This window comes from Salvelinus alpinus, chromosome 24 (assembly GCF_045679555.1).
Source record: "Salvelinus alpinus chromosome 24, SLU_Salpinus.1, whole genome shotgun sequence".
NCBI lineage: Eukaryota > Metazoa > Chordata > Actinopteri > Salmoniformes > Salmonidae > Salvelinus > Salvelinus alpinus.
Genome location: NC_092109.1, coordinates 43,743,244 through 43,768,855, shown reverse-complemented (window position 1 = coordinate 43,768,855; position 25,612 = coordinate 43,743,244). Strand labels below are relative to the sequence as shown.

Sequence of the window (25,612 nt, the reverse complement as noted above, 5' to 3'; positions counted from 1 at the left end):
AAGCTGTCCCAGAGGTTCATCGGTCCCTTTAAGATTGCCAGGAGAGTCAATCCCGTTACTTTTCGCCTGCACTTACCCAGATCCCTTAAGATCAATCCAACATTTCACATTTCTTTATTAAAACCTGTTGTTTTTTCTCCCCTTATCCCGGCAGGCAGACCTCCCCCTCCGCCCCGTGTCATCGGTGGCCAGTCGGCTTATACCGTCCACCGGATACTGGATTCCCGCCGGGTGCAGCGGTCCTGGCAGTATCTGGTGGACTGGGAAGGCTACGGTCCCGAGGAGCGCTCCTGGGTTCCTGCCAAGGACATACTGGACCCTGACCTCATTCGTCAGTTCAGGACCCTCCACCCTGAGAAGGCTGGTAGGAACGTCAGGAGCCGTTCCTAGGAGGGGGATTTTGTCAGGTTTTGGCCAAGACTGTTCGGGTTTTGGTCACTAGATGTCCCCATTGCACCTTTTTTGTACCTTTTTTTTCTTGCTCTAATTATTGTTTGCACCTGTAGGTCATTCCCTTGTTAGTATTTAAACCCTGTGTGTTCCTCAGTTCCTTGCTCAGTGTTTGTAAGTTAGCACCCAGCCTCAGCCCAAGCCTTGTTTTTTACAGATATTTATTTTATTGGATTTTCCAGAGGTTCTCTGGTTTAGTTCTTGTGTATATTTTGAGTAGTCTTTTGAGGTTTGTTTTTTCCCTGCTGTTTTTTTACCACTTTGTGGAGTTTCTTTTGTATTTTGGAGGATTTCCATTTTGTGCCTCTTGGCTTTATTTTTGGACATTGTGGATTTAGTTTCTTTGCCTGAAGATTTTGTTCTTTAATTAAACCACCATCTCTAGTACTGCTGTGTCTGCCTCATCTTCTGGGTTCTGACGATTATTAGTGACTGTTTCTCGCACCGGGTCCTGACACTCTGTAATTGCAAACAAAGGTTTCTGTACCAAATATTAAGTTCTGCTTTTCTGATGTATCAAATACTTATGTCATGCAATAAAATGCAAATTAATTACTTAAAAATCATACAATGTGATTTTCTGGATTTTTGTTTTAGATTCCGTCTCTCATAGTTGAAGTGTACCTATGATAAAAATTACAGACCTCTACATGCTTTGTAAGTAGGAAAACCTGCAAAATCGGCAGTGTATCAAATACTTGTTCTCCCCACTGTATATATATATATATATATATCAAAAAATACTTTTAATGAACTCAATAAATATCTCTCAGACTTTTTATATGGCACAGAAAAAGACCAAGGTTGAAAGTTAGTAAACTGCAGCTACCATCTAATGTAGGAGACCTGGCACTACCTAATTCATTATTAATACTATTTTATAACTGGGCATGTCATGCTCACAGAATTACACAGTGGTCTCAGAGATTAACCTTGCTCAGAATGGCTCAGAGATGAACCTGGCTCAGAATGGCTCAGAGATGAACCTGGCTCAGAATGGCTCAGAGATGAACCTGGCTCAGAATGGCTCAGAGATGAACCTGGCTCAGAATGGCTCAGAGATGAACCTGGCTCAGAGTGGCTCAGAGATGAACCTGGCTCAGAATGGCTCAGAGATGAACCTGGCTCAGAATGGCTCAGAGATGAACCTGGCTCAGAGTGGCTCAGAGATTAACCTGGCTCAGAATGGCTCAGAGATGAACCTGGCTCAGAATGGCTCAGAGATGAACCTGGCTCAGAATGGCTCAGAGATGAACCTGGCTCAGAATGGCTCAGAGATGAACCTGGCTCAGAATGGCTCAGAGATGAACCTGGCTCAGAATGGCTCAGAGATGAACCTGGCTCAGAGATTAACCTTGCTCTAATTGGGTCAGTAATGACTCCTGCTGACTGCTGCTTCAACCAACCAACCTCATTAATCAGTGTCATGACTAGAGACAGAAACTCAGTCACCATAGAAGTTAAACATAACCGGATTCTTAACAGTACCCTTAAAACCTCTTTAGCTGACATTAGAGAAGCTTCCATTAAAGACAACCCTCTGAGTTCTGTTAGATAGAAAGCTCTGAATCCACAATATGGCTGAGGTTGAAAAGCCATAACACATACGTCCTTTCAACAGCAGCTTATGGTCAATAATACCAAACACTGCACTGAAATCTAACAGTACAGCTCCCACAATCTTCTTATCATCCATTTCTTTCAACCAATCATCAGTCATTTGTGTCAGCGCAGTACATGTTGAGTGGCCTTCCATATAAGCGTGCTGAAAGTCTGCTGTTAATTTGTTTACAGAGAAATAGCATTGTATCTGGTCAAACACAATTTTCTACAAAAGGTTTTGCTAAGAGTTAGCAGCAATCTGATTGGTCGGCGGTTAGAACCAGTAAAAGGTGCTTTACCATTCTTGGGTTGAATGACTTTGGCTTCCCTCCAGGTCTGAGAACATTTGTTCTCCACACTCAGATGAAAGATATGACAAAACAGGAGAGTCAATACAGTCAGCTACCATCCTCTGCAGCGTTCCAGCTAAGTTGTCAATACCAGGTGGTTTCTCATTATTGATGGACAACAATAATTCTTCCACCTCATCCAAACTTACTTTACAAAATCCTAAATGACAATGCTTTCCCTTTCATTATTAGGTAATTTTATGCATGAATATGATGGCTCACAGTTTGTTGTTGACATTTCATGCCTAAGTGCCTACTTTGCCAATGAAATAGACATTAAAGTAAATTGGTTAAATCAAAAAGGTTTTTGCGATAAACGAGACATCTGATTCAATGAAAGAGGGAGTTGAATGAGTCTTTCTGCACATAATTTCATTTAAAGTATTCCAAAGCTTTTCAGTCATAAATCATATAAAGTATCTTGGTTTAAATAATAATGATATTATTATTACAATTATTATAATTATTAATTATATTATTATTAGTAGTATAATTAATAATACAATTTCTTCCCTCTTTGTTCAGTTTTAGTCACATAATTCCTAATTTTACAGTAATTTTGCAGATCAGATGTGCAGACAAACTTATTCGCCCCTCCTTTAGCCTCGTCCCTCTCTCAACCATACAGTTTTTTCAATTCCTCATCGATCCACGGAGCCTTAACAGTCCTAACAGTCCATTTCTTAACAGGTGCATGTTTATCAATAACTGGAAGAAACGTTTTCATAAATGTATAAAGTGCTGCGTCTGGATGCTCCTCATTTACATCAGACCCGACAAATATTTGTTGTATCTTCAACATTCCAACCTCATAGTGTGGAAATATATATAAAACACAGGGGAAATTATGTTTTTGACTGCACCTTGCCTTTAAAAGTCATACCTTTAAAACCAAGTGGAAGATTTCCAGTCACTCCAATGAATAAAGTGCCTTTTGATCCTAAAGGATATGAATAATAAATACACCTTGAGATTTTGCTACTTATCATTCTTTTATGTTTTAGTTGCCATCAAGGATGAAGAGGATTCCATTCAGATTCCTCAGGTCTGCTTCAATCAAGGATTAAAAACAAAAACATTCTGCTCTCATATGTCTTAGTTCAGAACAATCAAAATGTACTGCTATACTTCTTACCAATTGCGGCTGTTGAAGTCTATCAAATATGTGAAGACATTTCTTATTAGATTCGATCCAATATTTGACGATTAACAACAAAGAGCTCGCAAGATGAGTTGTGGAGATGTGCTGTAGAAGTTAAGAGTCGTCAAAACATAACCTCCATCTTTTTCTCTACTCGACGATCCGCTAATGGTATCCGGGCGCGTATTAGAAACTCTGTGGTCAGAGTTAATCATCGTAATCCTCCAGACAGACGGAAGCTGGTTGAGCAAAGTGCCTCTTCCCTGATGGAGATGTCCTCGCTCTGCCGTCCGTCGCACTTCTGCAACCCGTTCAACATACACTCAAGGGCTCCATTTTTTCTTTCTTTTATTTAACCAGGTAAAACCCATTGAGGTTAAAGTCCTATTTTGCGACGGTGACCTTGGAAAGAAGGCAAAATATGGAAATTGCAGCGTATCCAAAAATACACACAACAGACAAAAGTGTCACAAGTTAAAGATACAACTGAAGATTAGAAACGACTGCAGTTGTCACAAACAGAGTTGTCGGATCAGAGTCTTAAAAACAGGCAAGGACACTAACTCACTAATTATGGGAAAAATATTCCCAAAATATTCCCCCCCCCCTGCCTCGAGGAACAGACAAGGAAAGCAGCGACTGTGAACGAAGACTATATTGAGTGACTGATCAGGTCAGTAAGGAACAGAGATACAAAGGGAGTTGTCCCATCAATGCTTCGTACACAAAAAGTGTACCAGTGCTTTAGCCTCCTGGTGGAGAGACAGGTCCACTACACCATAGCAAACAGGTCACAGTGATGGGTCAGTGATCTAGCATTGGTAATAGATCTTAAAGCACCATGATACACTGTGTCCAGAGCTTACAAGGTACTTGCTGAGGCTTGCGTATAGACAATATCACCACTGACAGAAAAAAAAGGTGCTTTGAACAAGATATTTTCTGACTAACATTGAAAAGCAAGATTTGTTCCTGAAATAGAAACTCAATTTCAACTTCAGTTTCTTGGTCAAGGTATCAATGTGCTGTTTAAAATTCAACTTTTTCATCTAACCAAATCCCAAGATACTTTATAGGAGGTGATCTTATCAATTTGCTGGCCTGTCATAGGTAAAATCTGCAAGTGACTCCATCTGTTAACTTTCAGGGAAGAGAAAACCATAAACGTACAAATTTCAATTGGAAAAAAAGCTGCCTTTGAATGACATCAAAGGCCAACTGTAAGTCCTGAAAAGTCTTGTCAATATTAGATGCGCTAGAATAAATAATTGTGTCATCAGCATACAGATGGAGATTTGCAGAGTCAACAGTCTTCCCTATATCATTTATATACAGTGTAAAAAGGATCGGACCTAAAATTGAGCCTTGGGGAACTCCTTTTGTAAGCCTTTGAATCTCAGATTTCATACCCTCCTGAGCTACACACTGTGTTCTGTCAGAAAGGCAGGTTCTGAAACCAATCCATTGCATCAACACTTAAACCAACATTTTTTTTGTCTTTACAACAGCAGGTCATGTTCAACAGCGTCGAAAGGCCTTCGATAAGTAAAAAAAAAAGAAAAAAGGGAAAGTGATTTTTCTTGTCCAAAGCATCTAGAATATCACCTACAACCTTACTTACTGCAGTAATTATATTATGCTTGGCTCTACAACCTTACTTACTGCAGTAATTATATTATGCTTGGCTCTACAACCTTACTTACTGCAGTAATTGTATTATGCTTGGCTCTACAACCTTACTTACTGCAGTAATTGTATTATGCTTGGCTCTACAACCTTACTTACTGCAGTAATTGTACTATGCTTGGCTCTACAACCTTACTTACTGCAGTAATTGTATTATGCTTGGCTCTACAACCTTACTTACTGCAGTAATTGTATTATGCTTGGCTCTACAACCTTACTTACTGCAGTAATTGTATTATGCTTGGCTCTACAACCTTACTTACTGCAGTAATTGTATTATGCTTGGCTCTACAACCTTACTTACTGCAGTAATTGTATTATGCTTGGCTCTACAACCTTACTTACTGCAGTAATTGTACTATGCTTGGCTCTACAACCTTACTTACTGCAGTAATTGTACTATGCTTGGCTCTACAACCTTACTTACTGCAGTAATTGTATTATGCTTGGCTCTACAACCTTACTTACTGCAGTAATTGTACTATGCTTGGCTCTACAACCTTACTTACTGCAGTAATTGTATTATGCTTGGCTCTACAACCTTACTTACTGCAGTAATTGTACTATGCTTGGCTCTACAACCTTACTTACTGCAGTAATTGTATTATGCTTGGCTCTACAACCTTACTTACTGCAGTAATTGTATTATGCTTGGCTCTACAACCTTACTTACTGCAGTAATTGTACTATGCGTTGCTCTAAAACCCCAACTGGAAATGAGATGAAACTGAGTTATTATAAAGAAAGTCCTTGAACTTTGAGTTCACCAGGTTTTCTAAAACCTTTTGCCAGTGCAGACAGTTTAGATACGGGACGAGAGGTATCCAACAGGGACGGATCTCCACCTTTTATGTAAAAGCGTGACATGGGCTGCTTTCTAGACTTTTGGAACGGTATTACTCACCAATGAAAGATTTAATATATGAGTGAAAGGGGCAGCAGTGATCTCTGCACCAATTGTTTGAAAATATGGCTTTAATTCATCCGGGCCAGATCCTTTCTTAATATCAATACATTTGAGTTCCTTTACAACTTCTGAAAGCTCAATCTCGGTAAAAATGAAAACAGATGAACCGTAGGCCGGGATAGCGGGAAGTTTCATTCACAGCCTCATTTGAGATGTTAGGAAAGAGTTCATTATGAAATACATGTCCAGCTTTAACAAAACACTCATTAAACTCATGTCAAGCAGTTTATTCTTGTCCGTCACATCGTTGAATTCGAGGTCAATTTCAACAGAAGACCAGAGAAGTTAGTGTTTCGCATTCATGGATTTAAATGGTTTTCCATAATTTGGTCGGGTTATTGAGGTTTGCCTTGGTAGATTCGTAATAGAAGCTAGATTTGCATTTCAGTATTAACAAGGTGCACTTCCTTTTTCATTGCCCTGAATAACTGCCAATCGGTCTGGGAATTACCCTTTCTGTCTTTGGTCCATTGTGTATTTTTGGATCCAATAAGATAATTCTCCTGTAACACAGGAATTCAAATCAAATGTATTTATATAGCCATTCGTACATCAGCTGATATCTCAAAGTGCTGTACAGAAACCCAGCCTAAAACCCTCAAACAGCAAGCAATGCAGGTGTAGAATTGTCTCTACCTCTTACCCGGTACTTTTTGAGAGGGGCGTGATAATCACAGATAGTACAAAACAAGGAATGAAAATAGGACAATGCTTCGTCGATATCTGTAATAAGTGCAATCCTATCCCAGTCGTATGCATACAGTTCATGCAGGAATGCCTGCTCACAGAACTGCCACAAATGTTGTTTGACTATGAACCGAGGGGGCACTTTGGGGATTTTAGTGTCTCTAATGCAAGCCACTGCAAAATGATCACTTAAATCATTAGCGAAAATACCAAAGGCCATGTATTTATGCAGATTGTTTGTTAGAATAACATCAATAAGTGTTGATTTAGAGATGTCTTTGGGATTGAGTCTTGTGACTGTATTTATAATTTGAATAAAATGTAATTCATTGCACAGTCCTCTTATGGCCACGGAGTTTGGAGATAACCAATCCCAGTTTAAAGTTGCCCATAAGTACCATTCCCCCCCCCCCCCAACCACGCATCAGTACAGCCAGAGAATCCAGGGATTCTACTTTTGTAGATGGAGGTCTATAACATTCTATCAAATCTAAGTTCACAGCTTTCGATAACTACAGTTTCAACGCTAAAAACTCAAACTGTTTTGGTTTAGATAAAGACCTTAGTTCAGTAACCACACATCGGTCTTTAATATAGACGGATATACCCCCCTCCCCCCCACGCCATTACTTTGTCGGTCACATTGATAAACATTATAACCATCCAAGCCTATAGACTGATTTAGAATAGATTACTTAAGCCAGGTCTCGGACAGAACTAAGACATCTGGGTCAGCAGTGTGAACCCAGACTTTTATCATGCCCAATTTAGGCATTAAACTCCTCACATTAATATGCATCAGTCCCAACCCTAATCTAGTTTTAAAATCATTTGGAGTGGGAAGTTGATCCAAGGCCAATGGGACTGGGTTTGGGTGAATGTTTCCTGATCCATAGCCAATGGGCCTGGGTTTGGGTGAATGTTTCCTGATCCATAGCCAATGGGCCTGGGTTTGGGTGAATGTTTCCTGATCCATAGCCAATGGGCCTGGGTTTGGGTGAATGTTTCCTGATCCATAGCCAATGGGCCTGGGTTTGGGTGAATGTTTCCTGATCCATAGCCAATGGGACTGGGTTTGAGTGAATGTTTCCTGATCCATAGCCAATGGGCCTGGGTTTGGGTGAATGTTTCCTGATCCATAGCCAATGGGCCTGGGTTTGGGTGAATGTTTCCTGATCCATAGCCAATGGGACTGGGTTTGGGTGAATGTTTCCTGATCCATAGCCAATGGGCCTGGGTTTGGGTGAATGTTTCCTGATCCATAGCCAATGGGCCTGGGTTTGGGTGAATGTTTCCTGATCCATAGCCAATGGGACTGGGTTTGGGTGAATGTTTCCTGACACCAAAATCTCACTGCTTTTAGATGATTTAAAAGGATCCAAACTACAGTCATCTGATACAACTAACACAGTTTTGATCCAGATCAAACCCTGTTGATTTAATGTCCATGTCACACAGTGGGAGTCAAATGGTAACACAATGGGATCCCTCTGAAAGACAAAAGCTGCTATGCCATCAGTCAAAGCAGGGTTTAGCGGTATCTCTCTGGGGTACGGAGATGAGATGGTTTTTGATAATATAAACTACGCAATGAGCCATAACCCATGTAGGCAGCAATTAAAACAATTTGTACAAAAATACAAATGTTAACCACTGAATCCAAAAGTTCACGAAAACAACAAGAAAACAAAATAAACTGAGTCAATCTATTGAAACGTTAAATCCCCCCCCCCCCCCCCCCAGCTGTAGCGGGGACATCTATCACAGTGACATTCAGCATCCATTTTGCTCTCTACTGCTCGTCTCCCTTCTCAGTGTCACAACATCAATCTCTGGAGGCAAAGGCTTTAGCCTAACGTGACCTCTCTCCCTCGTCTCTCACCCGTCTCCCCCCACTTCTCCCTCATTTCTCCCCCACTTCTCACCCGTCTCTCCTCCACTTCTCCCTCGTCTCTCCCCCACTTCTCCCCCACTTCTCACCCGTCTCTCCCCCACTTCTCCCTCGTCTCTCCCACACGTCTCTCCCCCACTTCTCCCTCGTCTCCCCCCCACTTCTCCCTCGTCTCCCCCCACTTCCCCCACTTCTCCCTCGTCTCTCCCCCACTTCTCCCTCGTCTCTCCCCCACTTCTCCCTCGTCTCTCTCCGTCACTTCTCCCCGTCTTCTCACCCGTCTCTCCCCCACTTCTCACCCGTCTCTCCCCCACTTCTCACCCGTCTCTCCCCCACTTCTCACCCTCGTCTCTCCCCCACTTCTCACCCTCGTCTCTCCCCCACTTCTCACCCTCGTCTCTCCCCCACTTCTCACCCTCGTCTCTCCCCCACTTCTCCCTCGTCTCCCCCCCACTTCTCCCTCGTCTCCCCCCACTTCTCCCTCGTCTCTCCCCCACTTCTCCCTCGTCTCTCTCCGTCCCTTCTCCCCGTCTTCTCACCCGTCTCTCCCCCACTTCTCACTCGTCTCTCCCCCACTTCTCACCCGTCTCCCCCCACTTCTCACCCGTCTCCCCCCACTTCTCACCCGTCTCCCCCCCACTTCTCACCCGTCTCCCCCCCACTTCTCACCCGTCTCTCCCCCACTTCTCACCCGTCTCTCCCCCACTTCCCACCCGTCTCTCCCCCACTTCCCACCCGTCTCTCCTCCACTTCTCACCCGTCTCTCCTCCACTTCTCCCCCACTTCTCACCCGTCTCTCCCCCACTTCTCCCTCGTCTCCCCCCCACTTCTCCCCCACTTCTCACCCGTCTCTCCCACACTTCTCACCCGTCTCTCCCCCACTTCTCACCCACTTCCCACCCGTCTCTCCCCCACTTCTCACCCGTCTCTCCCCCACTTCTCACCCACTTCCCACCCGTCTCTCCCCCACTTCTCACCCGTCTCTCCCCCACTTCTCACCCCCACTTCTCACCCACTTCCCACCCGTCTCTCCCCCACTTCTCACCCGTCTCTCCCCCACTTCTCACCCACTTCCCACCCGTCTCTCCCCCACTTCCCACCCGTCTCTCCCCCACTTCTCACCCGTCTCTCCCCCACTTCTCACCCACTTCCCACCCGTCTCTCCCCCACTTCTCACCCTCATCTCTCCCCCACTTCTCACCCTCATCTCTCCCCCACTTCTCACCCTCATCTCTCCCCCAATTCTCACCCTCATCTCTCCCCCAATTCTCACCCTCCCACCTCTCTCCCCCACTTCTCACCCGTCTCTCCCCCACTTCTCACCCGTCTCTCCCCCACTTCTCACCCGTCTCTCCCCCACTTCTCACCCGTCTCTCCCCCACTTCTCACCCGTCTCTCCCCCACTTCTCCCCCGTCTCTCCCCCACTTCTCCCCCGTCTCTCCCCCACTTCTCACCCGTCTCTCCCCCACTTCTCACCCGTCTCTCCCCCACTTCTCACCTCGTCTCTCCCCCACTTCTCACCCGTCTCCCCCCCACTTCTCACCCGTCTCTCCCCCACTTCTCCCTCGTCTCCCCCCCATTTCTCACCCGTCTCCCCCCCACTTCTAACCCGTCTCTCCCCCACTTCTCACCCGTCTCTCCCCCACTTCTCACCCGTCTCTCCCCCACTTCTCACCCACTTCCCACCCGTCTCTCCCCCACTTTCTCACCCGTCTCTCCCCCACTTCTCACCCGTCTCTCCCCCACTTCCCACCCGTCTCTCCCCCACTTCTCACCCGTCTCTCCCCCACTTCTCACCCACTTCCCACCCGTCTCTCCCCCACTTCTCACCCTCATCTCTCCCCCATCTCTCCCCCACTTCTCACCCATCTCTCCCCCACTTCTCACCCTCATCTCTCCCCCACTTCTCACCCTCATCTCTCCCCCACTTCCCACCCGTCTCTCCCCCACTTCTCACCTCGTCTCTCCCCCACTTCTCACTCGTCTCTCCCCCACTTCTCACCCGTCTCTCCCCCACTTCTCCCTCGTCTCCCCCCCATTTCTCACCCGTCTCCCCCCCACTTCTCAACCCGTCTCTCCCCCACTCTTCTCACCCGTCTCTCCCCCACTTCTCACCCGTCTCTCCCCCACTTCTCACCCACTTCCCTCACCCGTCTCTCCCCCACTTCCCACCCGTCTCTCCCCCACTTCTCACCCGTCTCTCCCCCACTTCCCACCCGTCTCTCCCCCACTTCTCACCCGTCTCTCCCCCACTTCTCACCCACTTCCCACCCGTCTCTCCCCCACTTCTCACCCTCATCTCTCCCCCACTTCTCACCCTCATCTCTCCCCCACTTCTCACCCTCATCTCTCCCCCACTTCTCACCCTCATCTCTCCCCCAATTCTCACCCTCATCTCTCCCCCAATTCTCACCCTCATCTCTCCCCCACTTCTCACCCTCATCTCTCCCCCACTTCTCACCCGTCTCTCCCCCACTTCTCACCCGTCTCTCCCCCACTTCTCACCCGTCTCTCCCCCACTTCTCACCCGTCTCTCCCCCACTTCTCACCCGTCTCTCCCCCGTCTCTCCCCCACTTCTCACCCGTCTCTCCCCCACTTCTCACCCGTCTCTCCCCCACTTCTCACCCGTCTCTCCCCCACTTCTCACCCGTCTCTCCCCCACTTCTCACCCGTCTCTCCCCCACTTCTCACCCGTCTCTCCCCCACTTCTCACCCGTCTCTCCCCCACTTCTCCCACATCTCCCCCCCACTTCTCACCCGTCTCTCCCCCACTTCTCCCTCGTCTCCCCCCCATTTCTCACCCGTCTCCCCCCCACTTCTCACCCGTCTCTCCCCCACTTCTCACCCGTCTCTCCCCCACTTCTCACCCGTCTCTCCCCCACTTCTCACCCACTTCCCACCCGTCTCTCCCCCACTTCCCACCCGTCTCTCCCCCACTTCTCACCCGTCTCTCCCCCACTTCTCACCCTCATCTCTCCCCCACTTCTCACCCTCATCTCTCCCCCAATTCTCACCCTCATCTCTCCCCCAATTCTCACCCTCATCTCTCCCCCACTTCTCACCCTCATCTCTCCCCCAATTCTCACCCTCATCTCTCCCCCAATTCTCACCCTCATCTCTCCCCCAATTCTCACCCTCATCTCTCCCCCAATTCTCCCCCACTTCTCACCCGTCTCTCCCCCACTTCTCACCCGTCTCTCCCCCACTTCTCACCCGTCTCTCCCCCACTTCTCACCCGTCTCTCCCCCACTTCTCACCCGTCTCTCCCCCACTTCTCACCCGTCTCTCCCCCACTTCTCACCCGTCTCTCCCCCACTTCTCACCCGTCTCTCCCCCACTTCTCCCTCGTCTCTCCCCCACTTCTCCCTCGTCTCTCCCCCACTTCTCCCTCGTCTCTCCCCCACATCTCCCCCCCACTTCTCACCCGTCTCTCCCCCACTTCTCCCTCGTCTCTCCCCCACTTCTCCCTCGTCTCTCCCCCACTTCTCACCCGTCTCTCCCCCTCGTCTCTCTCCCCCACTTCTCACCCGTCTCTCCCCCACTTCTCACCCGTCTTTCTCCCTCGTCTCCCCCACACTTCTCACCCATCTCTCCCCCACTTCTCACCCGTCTCTCCTTCTCTGGCTCTACTTGCTGTATTATATCTATTCTCTGACATAATATTCTTTAGAATCACACACACAGTATCTTAACTTCAATGTCTCGCGTGGTTTCTCCCTGACCAGCGAGTACCTCAGACCGACCTACCTGTCTGCTACAACAGAGTAGCAGCCTAAGGCACAGTGAGCAAGGGCGTGACTGGGACAAGTCCTGCCACCTGCAACTGTGTCTGAATGCTAACTAGGCTAGATCAGGACTAACCTCATTCTAAACTGGGTTAGTAAGATCTGAAAGATTTTTATTTTATTTTTTATATGTCTTGATTGCCTATATGTCTTCACACCCCAGTTAATACTTGGTGGAAGCAACTTTGGCAGCCATTACAGCTGTGAATAATTTTCTAACCAACTTTGCACAACTCGTAGGGCAACATATGGCCATTGTTTTTCTCAAAATGGTTCAAACCCAGTAAATTTGTTCGGGGAATCATTGATGGACAGCAATATTCAAATCTTATCTATGATTTTCAAGCAAATTGAAGTTAGGAGTGAGACTAGAGCACTCAGGAACACTCAACACCTCTTGGAAAGCCATTACGTTTTGTGTGTCTGTCTATAATAGCATGAACATGTATGTTATTGTCTGGCTGAAAAATACAACTCTATCCCAGGGTTAGGTTTTCAGAAGACAGAGGTGGGTTTTCCATAACTTCTTACCTGGGCTTTGCTTCCTAAATATTTCGTTTTGATCCTGACAAACAAAAAACATTTTTTTTTTTTTAAAGTAAGAAAGTCACACTGATTATTTTTCACAAACATTTAATGGGTCTAGAAAACAACAAACAACATTTCAGTACACAGTTCCTTGTGTCTTCAGAGGTTATGAAGACAGTGGAATTAGTGCAGCCATTGAACACAGTGGGAGAGGTGTGTCATAGTAATTAAGGCAATGAGGGATGGAAAAAGTGTTAAACTGTTTTTTTTTTAAACGAAATGTTTCACAGCATGTCAAGATGTTAAATACATGGGCCAATTAATTACATAACCTAATGTCAACATCATTAGATAAAATAAAATACATCATGTTAATATCATCAAGTTATTGTGTGTAAGGGTGCCGTCTTTCGAATGGGATGTTAAACGGGTATCCTGACTCTCTGATGTCACTAAAGATCCCATGGCACTTGTTGTGAGAGTAGGGGTGTAAACCCCGGTGTTCTGGATAAATTCCCAAGCTGTCCTTCATACCATCACGGTCACCTAATCATCCCCAGTTTACAATTGGCTCATTCATTCCCCCTCCTCTCCCCTGTAACTGTTCCCCAGGTCGCTGCTGTAAATGAGAACGTGTTCTCAGTCAACTTACCTGGTAAAATTACGGTAAAATAACAGTAAAATAAATAAATAAAATAAAAATGTGTAACTGTATCTCCTACATAAAAAGACTGACACCTAGTGGTTTGAATATTGACTGAGCTCAACCAAATGAACATATTTTACCCACAGCTTATTAACCTACAATGCATATAGATAGATATATTTTAATTTATTTATGCTTTATTTAACTAGGGCAAGTCAGTTAAGAACAAATTCTTATTTACAATGACGGCCTAACCCCCGGGCCAAACCCGAACGACACTGGGCCAATTGTGCGCCGCCCTACGGGACTACCGATCACGGCCGGATGTGATACAGCCTGGATTCAAACCAGGGACTGTAGTGACACTGAGATGCAGTGCCTTAGAGCGCTGCGTCACTCGGGAGCCCATGTCATGTTTCCCATGTTGATTATGTTCATTCTACACTTGAACCACAAGAAGAGATGACATTAAATCAAACCCCAAAATGTATTAAATGCAACAATAATTAGATAATTATTAACATGATGTATTATATTTAATCATGTTGCCATTAGATAATGTAATTAATCGGCCCATGTATTTAACATCTTGCTTGACATGCTGTAAAACATATATATATATATTTTTTAAACAGTTTAACACTTTTCCCATCCCTCATTGCCTTAATTACTATGACACACCTCTCCAAATGGCTGCACTAATTCCACTGTCTGTCAAAACAGACCTGGAAAAAGGCACTGTGTGCTGAAACTTTGTTTGCTAGACCCATTAAATGCTTAAGAGCATAATTGGAAACATTTGTAAAGTATTGTGTTGGCAGCATCATGTTATGGGTATGCTTTGCACTGACAAGGGACTGGGAAGATTGTCAGGATCAAAGCCCAGGTAAAAAATTACAGGAAATACACGCTTCGGTCTTTTGAAAACCGAACCCTGGGATAGTTTGGTGTAGAGTCAGTAGTATCTTATTCAACATGATTCACAGCTGTAATCGCTGCCAAAAGGTGCTTCTACCAAGTATGAACTCTGGCTGTGTGTACATTCACAATTTTTTAAACATTTCTTAGTAATTTTCAATTAAAAATGTAGGTTGTGTAGATCGATAGGAAAAACATCCATTGTAATCTCTTCAGATGTAATCTCTTCAGATGTAATGTTAAGGCAGTAACATGTGAAGACCGTGGCTATGTAGACGTTCTCACCCAGGACATCATAATATGTAGACATTACATGTGACCATGCTGCCATCTCGGGTCCATAACCTGGTACTTCACCCATCTAGAGTCCATAGCCTGGTACTTCACCCATCTAGAGTCCATAGCCTGATACTTCACCCATCTAGAGTCCATAACCTGGTACTTCACCCATCTAGAGTCCATAGCCTGGTACTTCACCCATCTAGAGTCCATAGCCTGGTAATTCACCCATCTAGAGTCCATAACCTGGTACCTCACCCATCTAGAGTCCATAGCCTGGTACCTCACCCATCTAGAGTCCATAGCCTGGTACCTCACCCATCTAGAGTCCATAGCCTGGTACCTCACCCATCTAGAGTCCATAGCCTGGTATCCATCTAGGGTCCATAGCCTGGTACCTCACCCATCTAGAGTCCATAGCCTGGTACTTCACCCATCTAGAGTCCATAGCCTGGTAATTCACCCATCTAGAGTCCATAGCCTGGTACCTCACCCACCTAGAGTCCATAGCCTGGTACTTCACCCACCTAGAGTCCATAACCTGGTACCTCACCCATCTAGAGTCCATAGCCTGGTACTTCACCCATCTAGAGTCCATAGCCTGGTACTTCACCCATCTAGAGTCCATAGCCTGGTACCTCACCCATCTAGAGTCCATAGCCTGGTACCTCACCCATCTAGAGTCCATAGCCTGGTATCCATCTAGGGTCCATAGCCTGGTATCCATCTAGGGTCCATAGCCTGGTACACTAGACAGAAATCCATCTACTTCTTAATTGACTGTAGAAAAGTAGTCAGTAATTCAGACGTCGCTGTGTAATCGAGCACATAATCCTCTGTGTGGAGTTGTGAAATGCACTGTAAATAAAATTTGACTTGACGCTGTGTGTGTGTGTGTGTTGAAGGGTCTCAGTATAAATATGTATGCATAGATCAATAGGCATTAAAAAGGTCAATGCCAGGCGATGAGGGATCGCTCAGTAAATACACTGTAATTCATTATGAAGGCTTATGGACACACACACACAGTCAAGGACGGGGGCACACACACAAGTTTCAGCCTTCTATCCTCGTGGGGACCTACAATTAAATTCCATTCAAAATCCTATTCTCTCTAAGCCATACACCTAACTCAAAACACTAACACCTTACCCTAACCCCTAAGCTTAGAAGAGCCTTTGTCCTCAATGGGGACGTGGGAGAATTTCCCTAGTTTTACTACATATATCCTTTTGTGGACTTCCGGGGATTTCAGGTCCCCACAGGGATAGGAGAACCAACACACACACACACACACACACACACACACAGGTCATCTTCATGATACCATAATGACACACTCGCGATCGACTGTGACAACGGAAACGTCTCCATCAGACTAATTAACACCACAGAGGGGAGATCCAAGATGGCTGCCAATGAGCCAGCCACTTGGCACCAGCAGTCGCACAATAATTAGTCTCTTCCTGGAAACTGGTAACCAGGGTTAGTTTCCTGTAAGAGCCATAATGGGGGGAAAACCATAAAAAAACAGCCTACAGGAAGGCGTATGACTCTTTAAAAAAAAAAAAAGTATCTTGAGAAAAAACTTGTGCAAAAGTTTAGCAACCGCAGCACTTTTTGAAAAGGCTGACAAAATAAGTGTTTTGCTATGTATACGAATCCATAACGTACCATGTATCGAAAGCCCTTTATCATTTGAAAACTGTCAAAAAGTATGGTCGGTTGTCCCTATATATATAGATATATATATATATTCAATGGCTGAAGGGGCTCTCGCCCTTCGGGAAGTCTTGTCACTACCAGCAGTAATAATATGCATTTTCTTTTTCAGTGTTTGCAGAGTACACATTCGAACATTTGTGCGTTCCACAGGTTATTGTGACAGACAGTTGGGAGCTCTCCTGAGGTAAAGTGGCGCCCAAAGTTTTCTCCTAAAGAACTGAGTAACTCGGGAGGCCGACTGTCAGGCGCCTCGTACACGGCTGAACGAAAGGAGAGAAACATTCATTCTTCATCGCTGGCAAGAGCTGCTTTTACAGCAGACGGACTCATCTGACACATCATTAACCATAGAGGACATCCATGTGTGTGTGTGTGTGTCTCAGAGAGAGAGAGAGATGTATTCAGAAAGTGTGTGTGTGTGTGAGAGTGAGAGAAAGAAAGAAAGAGTGTGTGTGAGCGAGAGGCAGTAGAAGTGAACACATTTTCTCATTGTGATTATTCCTCAACATGCATCTTCTACTACTAATTTGATCATAGATAAGACTATGGAGACTAACTGGAAAATTAACTAGACTAATTAGAACTAACTAGAACTAACTAGACCAACTAAAAAACGAACTAGAAAAACAATGATTCTGTCCTCTGGTTGCGAGGGTTACTAAAACAGCAGTACTCTGGTTGACAGGGTTACTAAAACAGCAGTACTCTGGTTGACAGGGTTACTAAAACAGCAGTACTCTGGTTGACAGGGTCACTAAAACAGCTGTACTCTGGTTGACAGGGTTACTAAAACAGCAGTACTCTGGTTGACAGGGTCACTAAAACAGCTGTACTCTGGTTGACAGGGTCACTAAAACAGCTGTACTCTGGTTGTCAGGGTTACTAAAACAGCTGTACTCTGGTTGACAGGGTCACTAAAACAGCTGTACTCTGGTTGACAGGGTTACTAAAACAGCTGTACTCTGGTTGACAGGGTTACTAAAACAGCTGTACTCTGGTTGACAGGGTCACTAAAACAGCTGTACTCTGGTTGTCAGGGTTACTAAAACAGCTGTACTCGTTGACAGGGTTACTAAAACAGCTGTACTCTGGTTGACAGGGTTACTAAAACAGCTGTACTCTGGTTGACAGGGTCACTAAAACAGCTGTACTCTGGTTGACAGGGTCACTAAAACAGCTGTACTCTGGTTGACAGGGTTACTAAAACAGCTGTACTCTGGTTGACAGGGTCACTAAAACAGCTGTACTCTGGTTGACAGGGTTACTAAAACAGCTGTACTCTGGTTGACAGGGTTACTAAAACAGCTGTACTCTGGTTGACAGGGTCACTAAAACAGCTGTACTCTGGTTGACAGGGTTACTAAAACAGCTGTACTCTGGTTGACAGGGTTACTAAAACAGCTGTACTCTGGTTGACAGGGTTACTAAAACAGCTGTACTCTGGTTGACAGGGTTACTAAAACAGCTGTACTCTGGTTGACAGGGTTACTAAAACAGCTGTATCTGGTTGACAGGGTTACTAAAACAGCTGTACTCTGGTTGACAGGGTTACTAAAACAGCTGTACTCTGGTTGACAGGGTCACTAAAACAGCTGTACTCTGGTTGTCAGGGTTACTAAAACAGCTGTACTCTGGTTGACAGGGTTACTAAAACAGCTGTACTCTGGTTGACAGGGTCACTAAAACAGCTGTACTCTGGTTGACAGGGTTACTAAAACAGCTGTATCTGGTTGACAGGGTCACTAAAACAGCTGTACTCTGGTTGACAGGGTCACTAAAACAGCTGTACTCTGGTTGTCAGGGTTACTAAAACAGCAGTATCTGTAACATATCAGTTCTAATAAGCAGATACATACACTAAGTTTGTGTCTAACTTGCTGGGAAAGTAGTCAAAATATGTGCTTTGTGTCAAGGGGGGAAAAACAGCTGGAGAAGACGGATACAGAGACACACACAGAGCCGGAGTTGTCTGTTTTTTACTGGGCTAATGACGTATCATTTCAACATCGCAAGAACAGTCAGATAACAACCAGACAGACACAGAGGAATGGCAGACAAAGGAATAGACATCGTTCACGCTGAACCACAACAACAAGGCTAGAATAAAGAGCAGATCCACTATCCCGTGTGCCAGTCTGCGCTGTCGTGCTGCCAAGTCTGTTGGCGTTGTCATGCCGACTCCTTGTAAATCTGTCATGTTTTGGCTTGACAATGAGCAATGGAGTTTGCAAGAGCACAAACAGATCCGGGACCAGGCTATAGTTATCTCTCTCTCTCTCTCTGTTATTATACTGTGTGTTAAAATACAATCAAGTAATACTATCTTTGTCATCATCACTAGAGAGATTCAAGTTCCTGATATATAAATCCTCTTTATTTATCTCAAATGAATCCACTTTGTGTTCATCAGTCTGTATATATATAACATCACTGCTCTGTGCCAATCACACCAGATGACCAAGTGAATTGATTGCATCCTTCAGACGGAACATTCTGGTCGAGTTCCTGCCCGACTAGAAGCGTGCGCGTTGCATCAACCAATGGTTGCGTGCCACGTCATCGACTGTGCAGTCGGGGCATCAGATTGCTATAACATGTGATGTGGTTAAACACATATCCCGGACGTTGTGAGATCTGGCATGCGTCAGAAATCTATTCGAGGGGGGGGGGGGGGGAGGAGACTCAACCCATCTGTCGTCCTCCTCTGATGTCATCACCCGGCGCTGATCCGATTTCTGGCTCCTCATTGGCTACTGGACGTAAAACATTTAGTACTTCTAAAATATATCTTTACTCCTCAACTTTGACCTCGAGTTACAACCGCTGTCAACAGAGCTTCTAAAGCAGTGGTTGCCAACTGGTGGGTCGTAGCCCAAAGGTTTTGAATGGGTCGCGGGTGTCTGAGTGAAATACATTTTTATATATTTTTTTGTTGTTTTTGAGATACTAGTCTGAACTGAAACAACTAACACCAGGTAGAACGTACGTAAAAGATTATCCTTAGCCTACATTTAAATCATTTTAATTCTCAGAAAAATTACATTTTTCTTCAATCACACTATTTTCCCATATAAAGCTATTAGCAGTGTGATTTAGCAGATTGTGTGAGCTTGCCAATATTCTTCATCAAGATTGTGAGCAACATGGAATTAATGGAGGAGAAAAAAAGATAAAAAAATGGGAATATTGTTCCCCATGTCTAATATAATTGCTACATTTACTGTCAAAAAATAGTATTTAAAAATTGTTTTCCAAATTGCATTTTGGCAACAACAACAACAAAAATCACAATGTGAATATTGGATCGCGACAGAAAACCTGGTTCAATTTGGGTCCCGAGGAAAAAAAAACTATTGAGAAGCATTGATCTATAAAAGGTTGTGGAGAGAGATACGTACAAATATACAACCAAACTGTCTCTGTGCATCCATAGCAACGGAACAGTGACGCTGTGTATCCATGGTAACGTAGTTTCGATTAGATCTCTCTACAACAGGGGGCAGGTGGACTTGTTGCTTGAAGAAGGTCTCTACAGGGGGCAGGTGGACTTGTTGCTTGAAGGTCTCTACAGGGGGCAGGTGGACTTGTTTCTAGAAGAAGGTCTCTCTACACAGAGGGCAGGTGGACTTGTTGCTAGAGGTAAACCACTTGTACTGTAAAGGAGAGGAGAAGAGAGAGACAGCATGAGTAACATGATAATGAGTAAGGCTGTGGCGGTCACAAACTGTTGTCAGCCGGTGATTGTCAAGCAAATAACTGGTCGGTCTCACGGTAATTGACCGTTATTTAACATAAACACATTTTGCATCTCCTGGCTTCCACATATAGACAACAAGCCATGTTAAAAAGACTAATAAATCCATTATTTATTTTCGACAGGTCTAAAGAAACATGATATAAAGAAAATGTAGTGTATTTCAGAAGAACAGAATAGCATACTCTGAGTTGTCCTGATGTTAGTTCCTGATCTGGCTATGCCATATGGCTGTTAATTTAGCAGACAAGATTTGCTTACAATTCCGTGGCATTATTTTATATTATGAAGAATACAATTGAACAAAGCTGAATAAAATGAAAATTCCTCGAATTTCACGGCGGCATTCCCTTTGTGGCCGTAATGCACCCTAAAAGAAAATCCATTCCTTTTTGCGGCCCGGGGTGATGCGTTGTCCGAATTGTCGCTCACTCACACGGCTCTCCGTCACGTGATCAGGTCTTTCTCACAGGCTACAAGTGAAGACAGACGAATCGGGGGACACAACTGCGCTCGTCCTTAGCCAAATCCGAGGTGCATATTGAAGATATTCGAAGAACTGTCCTCCTTTTTACTTTTCGTCAGCCAACAAGATGATCAGGCCTAACGAACAGCAAACTCACTAGCCTCTCATCCAACAAGATGATCAGGCCTAACGAACAGCAAACTCACTAGCCTCTCATCCAACAAGATGATCAGGTCTAACGAACAACAAACTCACTAGCCTATCATCCAACAAGATGATCAGGCCTAACGAACAGCAAACTCACTAGCCTGTCAATAGTACAAACAGTTCCTATCCCCCCCATAGTTCAAAAGTCGACCTATTCTGCACGATAAATAAATATTCCAAACATAGTCTGGGACAGTTGTGGGATGCGATAGATCCCAAATTAATACAACCACTATAAAACTTTTTTATGCAATGTGACTGACAACAGATCAGAACGTTTAGCTTAAAATGTTGATAAACTGTTATGCTATTTATTCACATTATAAGCGCAGCGATGCGCACATGATAGTAGGATATAAGCACGAATGTTTGATTAGCGTAAAACACCATTATCAAAAGTGACCGCAAATGTGATTATGCATGTAATGCTTTTATTATAAAGGGGAATTTTTATGGTGAAAATGACCTTCCCCCAAATGTTGAAACTCACACATTGCTTATATATGCCAGTTAGGCTCTACACCCCTTGTAAAGCGGATTAATGTGCTTCATTTTAAGGTTATTTGGCCAACGTTAGTTGTGATACTAACCTAATTAAAACATATTGGCCTATACTACCCTACTAAGCAAAAAGGCAGAAACTGCTGCTCACTTGCTTCATTAAATACATGCTTAATTACGTGGACAAGTATCCTGCCTCATATTGTGTTTTGGAGAAAATGGGGGTCATGTTAGCAGTAACTGGATAAAGTTACTGTGAAACCAAGGTAAATTAAAAGCAATTTTTTTCTCAGTTCCACGCTATGAGCAGTTACTGCCTTGTTGCTTGGTAGGGTAGTATGGGCTAGGCTACATGAGGTGTGTGACTGATGCGAACAAGTTTCACCCCCAAAAAAAGGATTTGTTCCTTATGCTGGGCATCATTCACAAGTGATTAATATATAATTCACAAGTGATAGGCTAATATTGTCACCTATCATACTATTCTTGATTTAATTTACATTTACTAAATAATATATGTGTCAAATATGTTTTGATTTAGAATGGACCATTATCACGCACCTGTCTCAACAGGGGCAACGGGAAAAATACATGTCATCTATGCCCTTAAATAGGGGACGCTTTTCCCTGTGGTTTATTTTCATGACAGCCAGGTCGGCTATACTCCTGTTGTAAATACGAGCAATGTGCTTAATACCAGGAAAGTCGAGAAATAAATATAGCAAGCCTAGCCCATAGAAAGCTGATGAGATCCTCCTCTTTTTAGTAGAGGCCATCACTCTGTTTGAGCAACACGAGCTCATGGGGTCTCTTGAAGTGTATGATTCGATTTCCCGAATACATTTGCACTGATGTCAGAGTGATTAGAGGGACAATAGAGTGCTGAGTACCAGGCAGTTAGCAACTTTGGTGGGTTTCTAATGACCATCAGCAGCATCAGAGCTTGGAGAAGCCTAATTACCGTGACTAAACGGTCACTTGGAATTTGACTGTCTTTATGACTCGTGACCGCCGGTGTGATGATAATACGGTCCCCACAACAGCCCAAAGTGTGTGTGTGTGTGTGTGTGTGTGTGTGTGTGTGTGTGTGTGTGTGTGTGTGTGTGTGTGTGTGTGTGTGTGTGTGTGTGTGTGTGTGATAACCTATATGCCTCTGAGTGTGTTCTCTTGTATTGCAGTTTGCGCACATGAGTGCTTGTGTGTGTGTGTGTGTGTGTGTGTGTGTGTGTGTGTGTGTGTGTGTGTGTGTGTGTGTGTGTGTGTGTGTGTGTGTGTGTGTGGATAACCTATATGCCTCTGAGTGTGTTCTCTTGTATTGCAGTTTGCGCACATGAGTGCTTGTGTGTGTGTGTGTGTGTGTGTGTGTGTGTGTGTGTGTGTGTGTGTGTGTGTGTGTGTGTGTGTGTGTGTGTGTGTGTGTGTGTGTGCTGTGTGCTGTGTGAATATCCGTCTCTCACCAGACAGGCAGAGTGGAACTTTTTCTTGCAGGTGCGGCAGGCCTTCTTGGGCAGAGAGTAGTTGGATCCATGAATAACGGAGAAGCAGATCATACAATCCTCTACTCCCTCGAACCTCTTATCCACGTTGTTCTTCCACAGTACCAGGCCCTCCATTATACTGCCGTTCTGTCGTAAACACAAAAAGACAGACGGGGAACATGATACTTACATAGCGCGACACTTAACAAAACACAAAGTCTGAGGTACAGTAACCAGGTCAAAAGTTATTGGACACATCTACTCATTCAAGTTTATTTTTTTACTATTTTCTACATTGTAGAATAATAGTGAAGACATCAGAACTATGAAATAACACATATGGAATCATGTCGTAACCAAAAAAGTGTTAAACAAATCAAAAATATATTTTACATTTGAGATTGTTCAAAGTAGCCACCCTTTGCCTTGATGACAGCTTTGCACACTCCTGGTATTCTCTCAACCAGCTTCATGAGGTGGTCACATATTAATGCCCATGATTTTGGAACAAGATGTTCGAGGAGCAGGTGTCCACATACTTTTGGTCATGTAGTGTGTGTGTGTGTGTGTGTATATATATATACACACACACACCCACTGTATGTCGGGTTATAGTTGTCCTGTTTCACACAAGACTACGTGTGGGTAGTGTACAAATGGTCATGTGTTTTTTTTGCAGATCCAAACTCCCCTTAAAGGGGTCATGACCAGGGATCAGACATTATTGACGATGACCTTGGTGTGTGTACGTGTTACCTGGTGTGTGTGTGTGTGTGTGTGTGTGTGTGTGTGTGTGTGTGTGTGTGTGTGTGTGTGTGTGTGTGTGTTACCTGGTGTGTGTTGTACCTGGTGTGTGTTGTACCTGGTGTGTGTTGTACCTGGTGTGTGTTGTACCTGGTGTGTGTGTGTGTGTGTGTGTGTGTGTGTGTGAGTGTGTGTGTGTGTGTGTGTGTGTGTGTTACCTGTGTGTGTGTGTGTGTGTGTGTGTGTGTGTGTGTGTGTGTGTGTGTGTGTGTGTGTGTGTGTGTGTGTGTGGACGTGTTTAACTATTCTTGTAGGGACCAGAAGTCCCTACAAGAATCGTAAACGAACAAAAAGTTGACCAGCTGGGGACATTTTGTTAGTCCCCACAAGAATAGTTACTAAATGCTATTTCTAGGGGGTTTAGGGTTCAGGTTAGAATTAGTGTTAGGGTTAGAATTAAGTTAAATATTAAGGTTAGGAGCTAGGGTTAGTTTTAGGGTTAGGGTTAGGAGCTAGGGTTAGGTTTAGGGTTAGGACAAAGTTTAGGTTTTTGGGTTAGGGTTAGGGTTAAGGTTAGGGTAAGAGTACGGGTTAGGTTTAGGGTTAGGGATTAGGGAAAATAGGATTTTGAATGGGACTGAATTGTATGTCCCCACAAGGTTAGCTGTACAAGACTGTGTGTGTGTGTGTGTGTGTGTGTGTGTGTGTGTGTGTGTGTGTGTGTGTGTGTGTGTGTGTGTGTGTGTGTGTGTTACCTGGTGTGTGAGGTATGTACTGAGCTGTAACATCCAGTTTCTCCACTGTTGTACAGCCACTCCCACCCTCCTTCCGCTCTCTACTGTGATCGAGCCTAGAGGATAGTTCTGTGGTAGCTGGATCACCAGCTCTATGAAGATATCATCCACCGAGTAGGTGGCGATCACCTCCCGCGCTGCCGAACGGGCCTTCACCTAGGAGACGGGAGAGGGAGACGGAGAGAGACGTTAACTCCACTCTGATGATATCATCCACTGAGTAGGTAGCGATCACCTCCCGGGCTGCCGAACGGGCCTTCACCTAGGAGACGGGAGAGGGAGACAGACGGAGAGAGAAGTTAACTCCACTCTGTGATGATATCATCCACTGATGGCCTGTCAACTGGAGAAAGACAAAAAAAACGATTGGAAACTCAGACTGTGTGAGTTAGATTGTTCTCTCTGCTACCGCACGGCAAGCGGTACCAATGCACCAAGTCTGGAACCAATAGGATCCTGAACAGCTTCTACCTGGGGGCGGCCCGTCAGGAAATCCAGGACCCAGTTGCACAGGGCGGGGTCGTGACCCAGGGTCTCGAGCTTGATGACGAGTTTGGAGGGTACTATGGTGTTAAATGAGCGAGGGAGCTTGTTGTTTTAGTTTCTGTTTGTAGGCTGGAAGCAACAAAATGGAGTCGTGGTCAGCTTTTCCGAAAGGAGGGCGGGGGAGGGCCTTATATGCGTCGCGGAAGTTAGTATAACAATGATCCTAGGTTTTACCAGCCCTGGTAGCACAATCGATATGCTGATAGAATTTAGGGAGTTTTGTTTTCAGATTAGCCTTGTTAAAATCCCCAGCTACGATGAATGCAGCCTCAGGGTGTGTGGTTTCCAGTTTACAAAGAGTCAGATAAAGTTCGTTCAGGGCCATCGATGTGTCTGCTTGGGGGGGAATATATACGGCTGTGATTATAATCAAAGAGAATTCCCTTGGTAGATAATGCGGTCGACATTTGATTGTGAGGAATTCTAGATCAGGTGAACAGAATGACTTGAGTTCCTGTATGTTGT

The 25,612-nt window shown here is 44.7% G+C and overlaps 1 protein-coding gene across 2 annotated transcripts in view; it reads right to left on the bottom strand.

Annotated features, from left to right (window-relative positions):
- Positions 1–18,617: 18,617 nt before the first annotated feature.
- Positions 18,618–25,612, bottom strand: part of ltn1 (listerin E3 ubiquitin protein ligase 1) — an 80,914-nt gene continuing 73,919 nt past the window's right edge. The window contains exons 32-34 of one of the 2 annotated variants that reach the window (XM_071364974.1): positions 24,563–24,757; positions 23,043–23,210; positions 18,618–20,310 (exon numbers count right to left, since the gene is read on the bottom strand). In XM_071364974.1, the coding sequence (XP_071221075.1) occupies positions 20,248–20,310; positions 23,043–23,210; positions 24,563–24,757 (426 nt within the window). In that variant the 3' untranslated portion in view covers positions 18,618–20,247. Of the gene's footprint in view, positions 20,311–23,042; positions 23,211–24,562; positions 24,864–25,612 lie in introns of those variants that run through there. The other variant, XM_071364975.1, reaches the window with a different exon arrangement.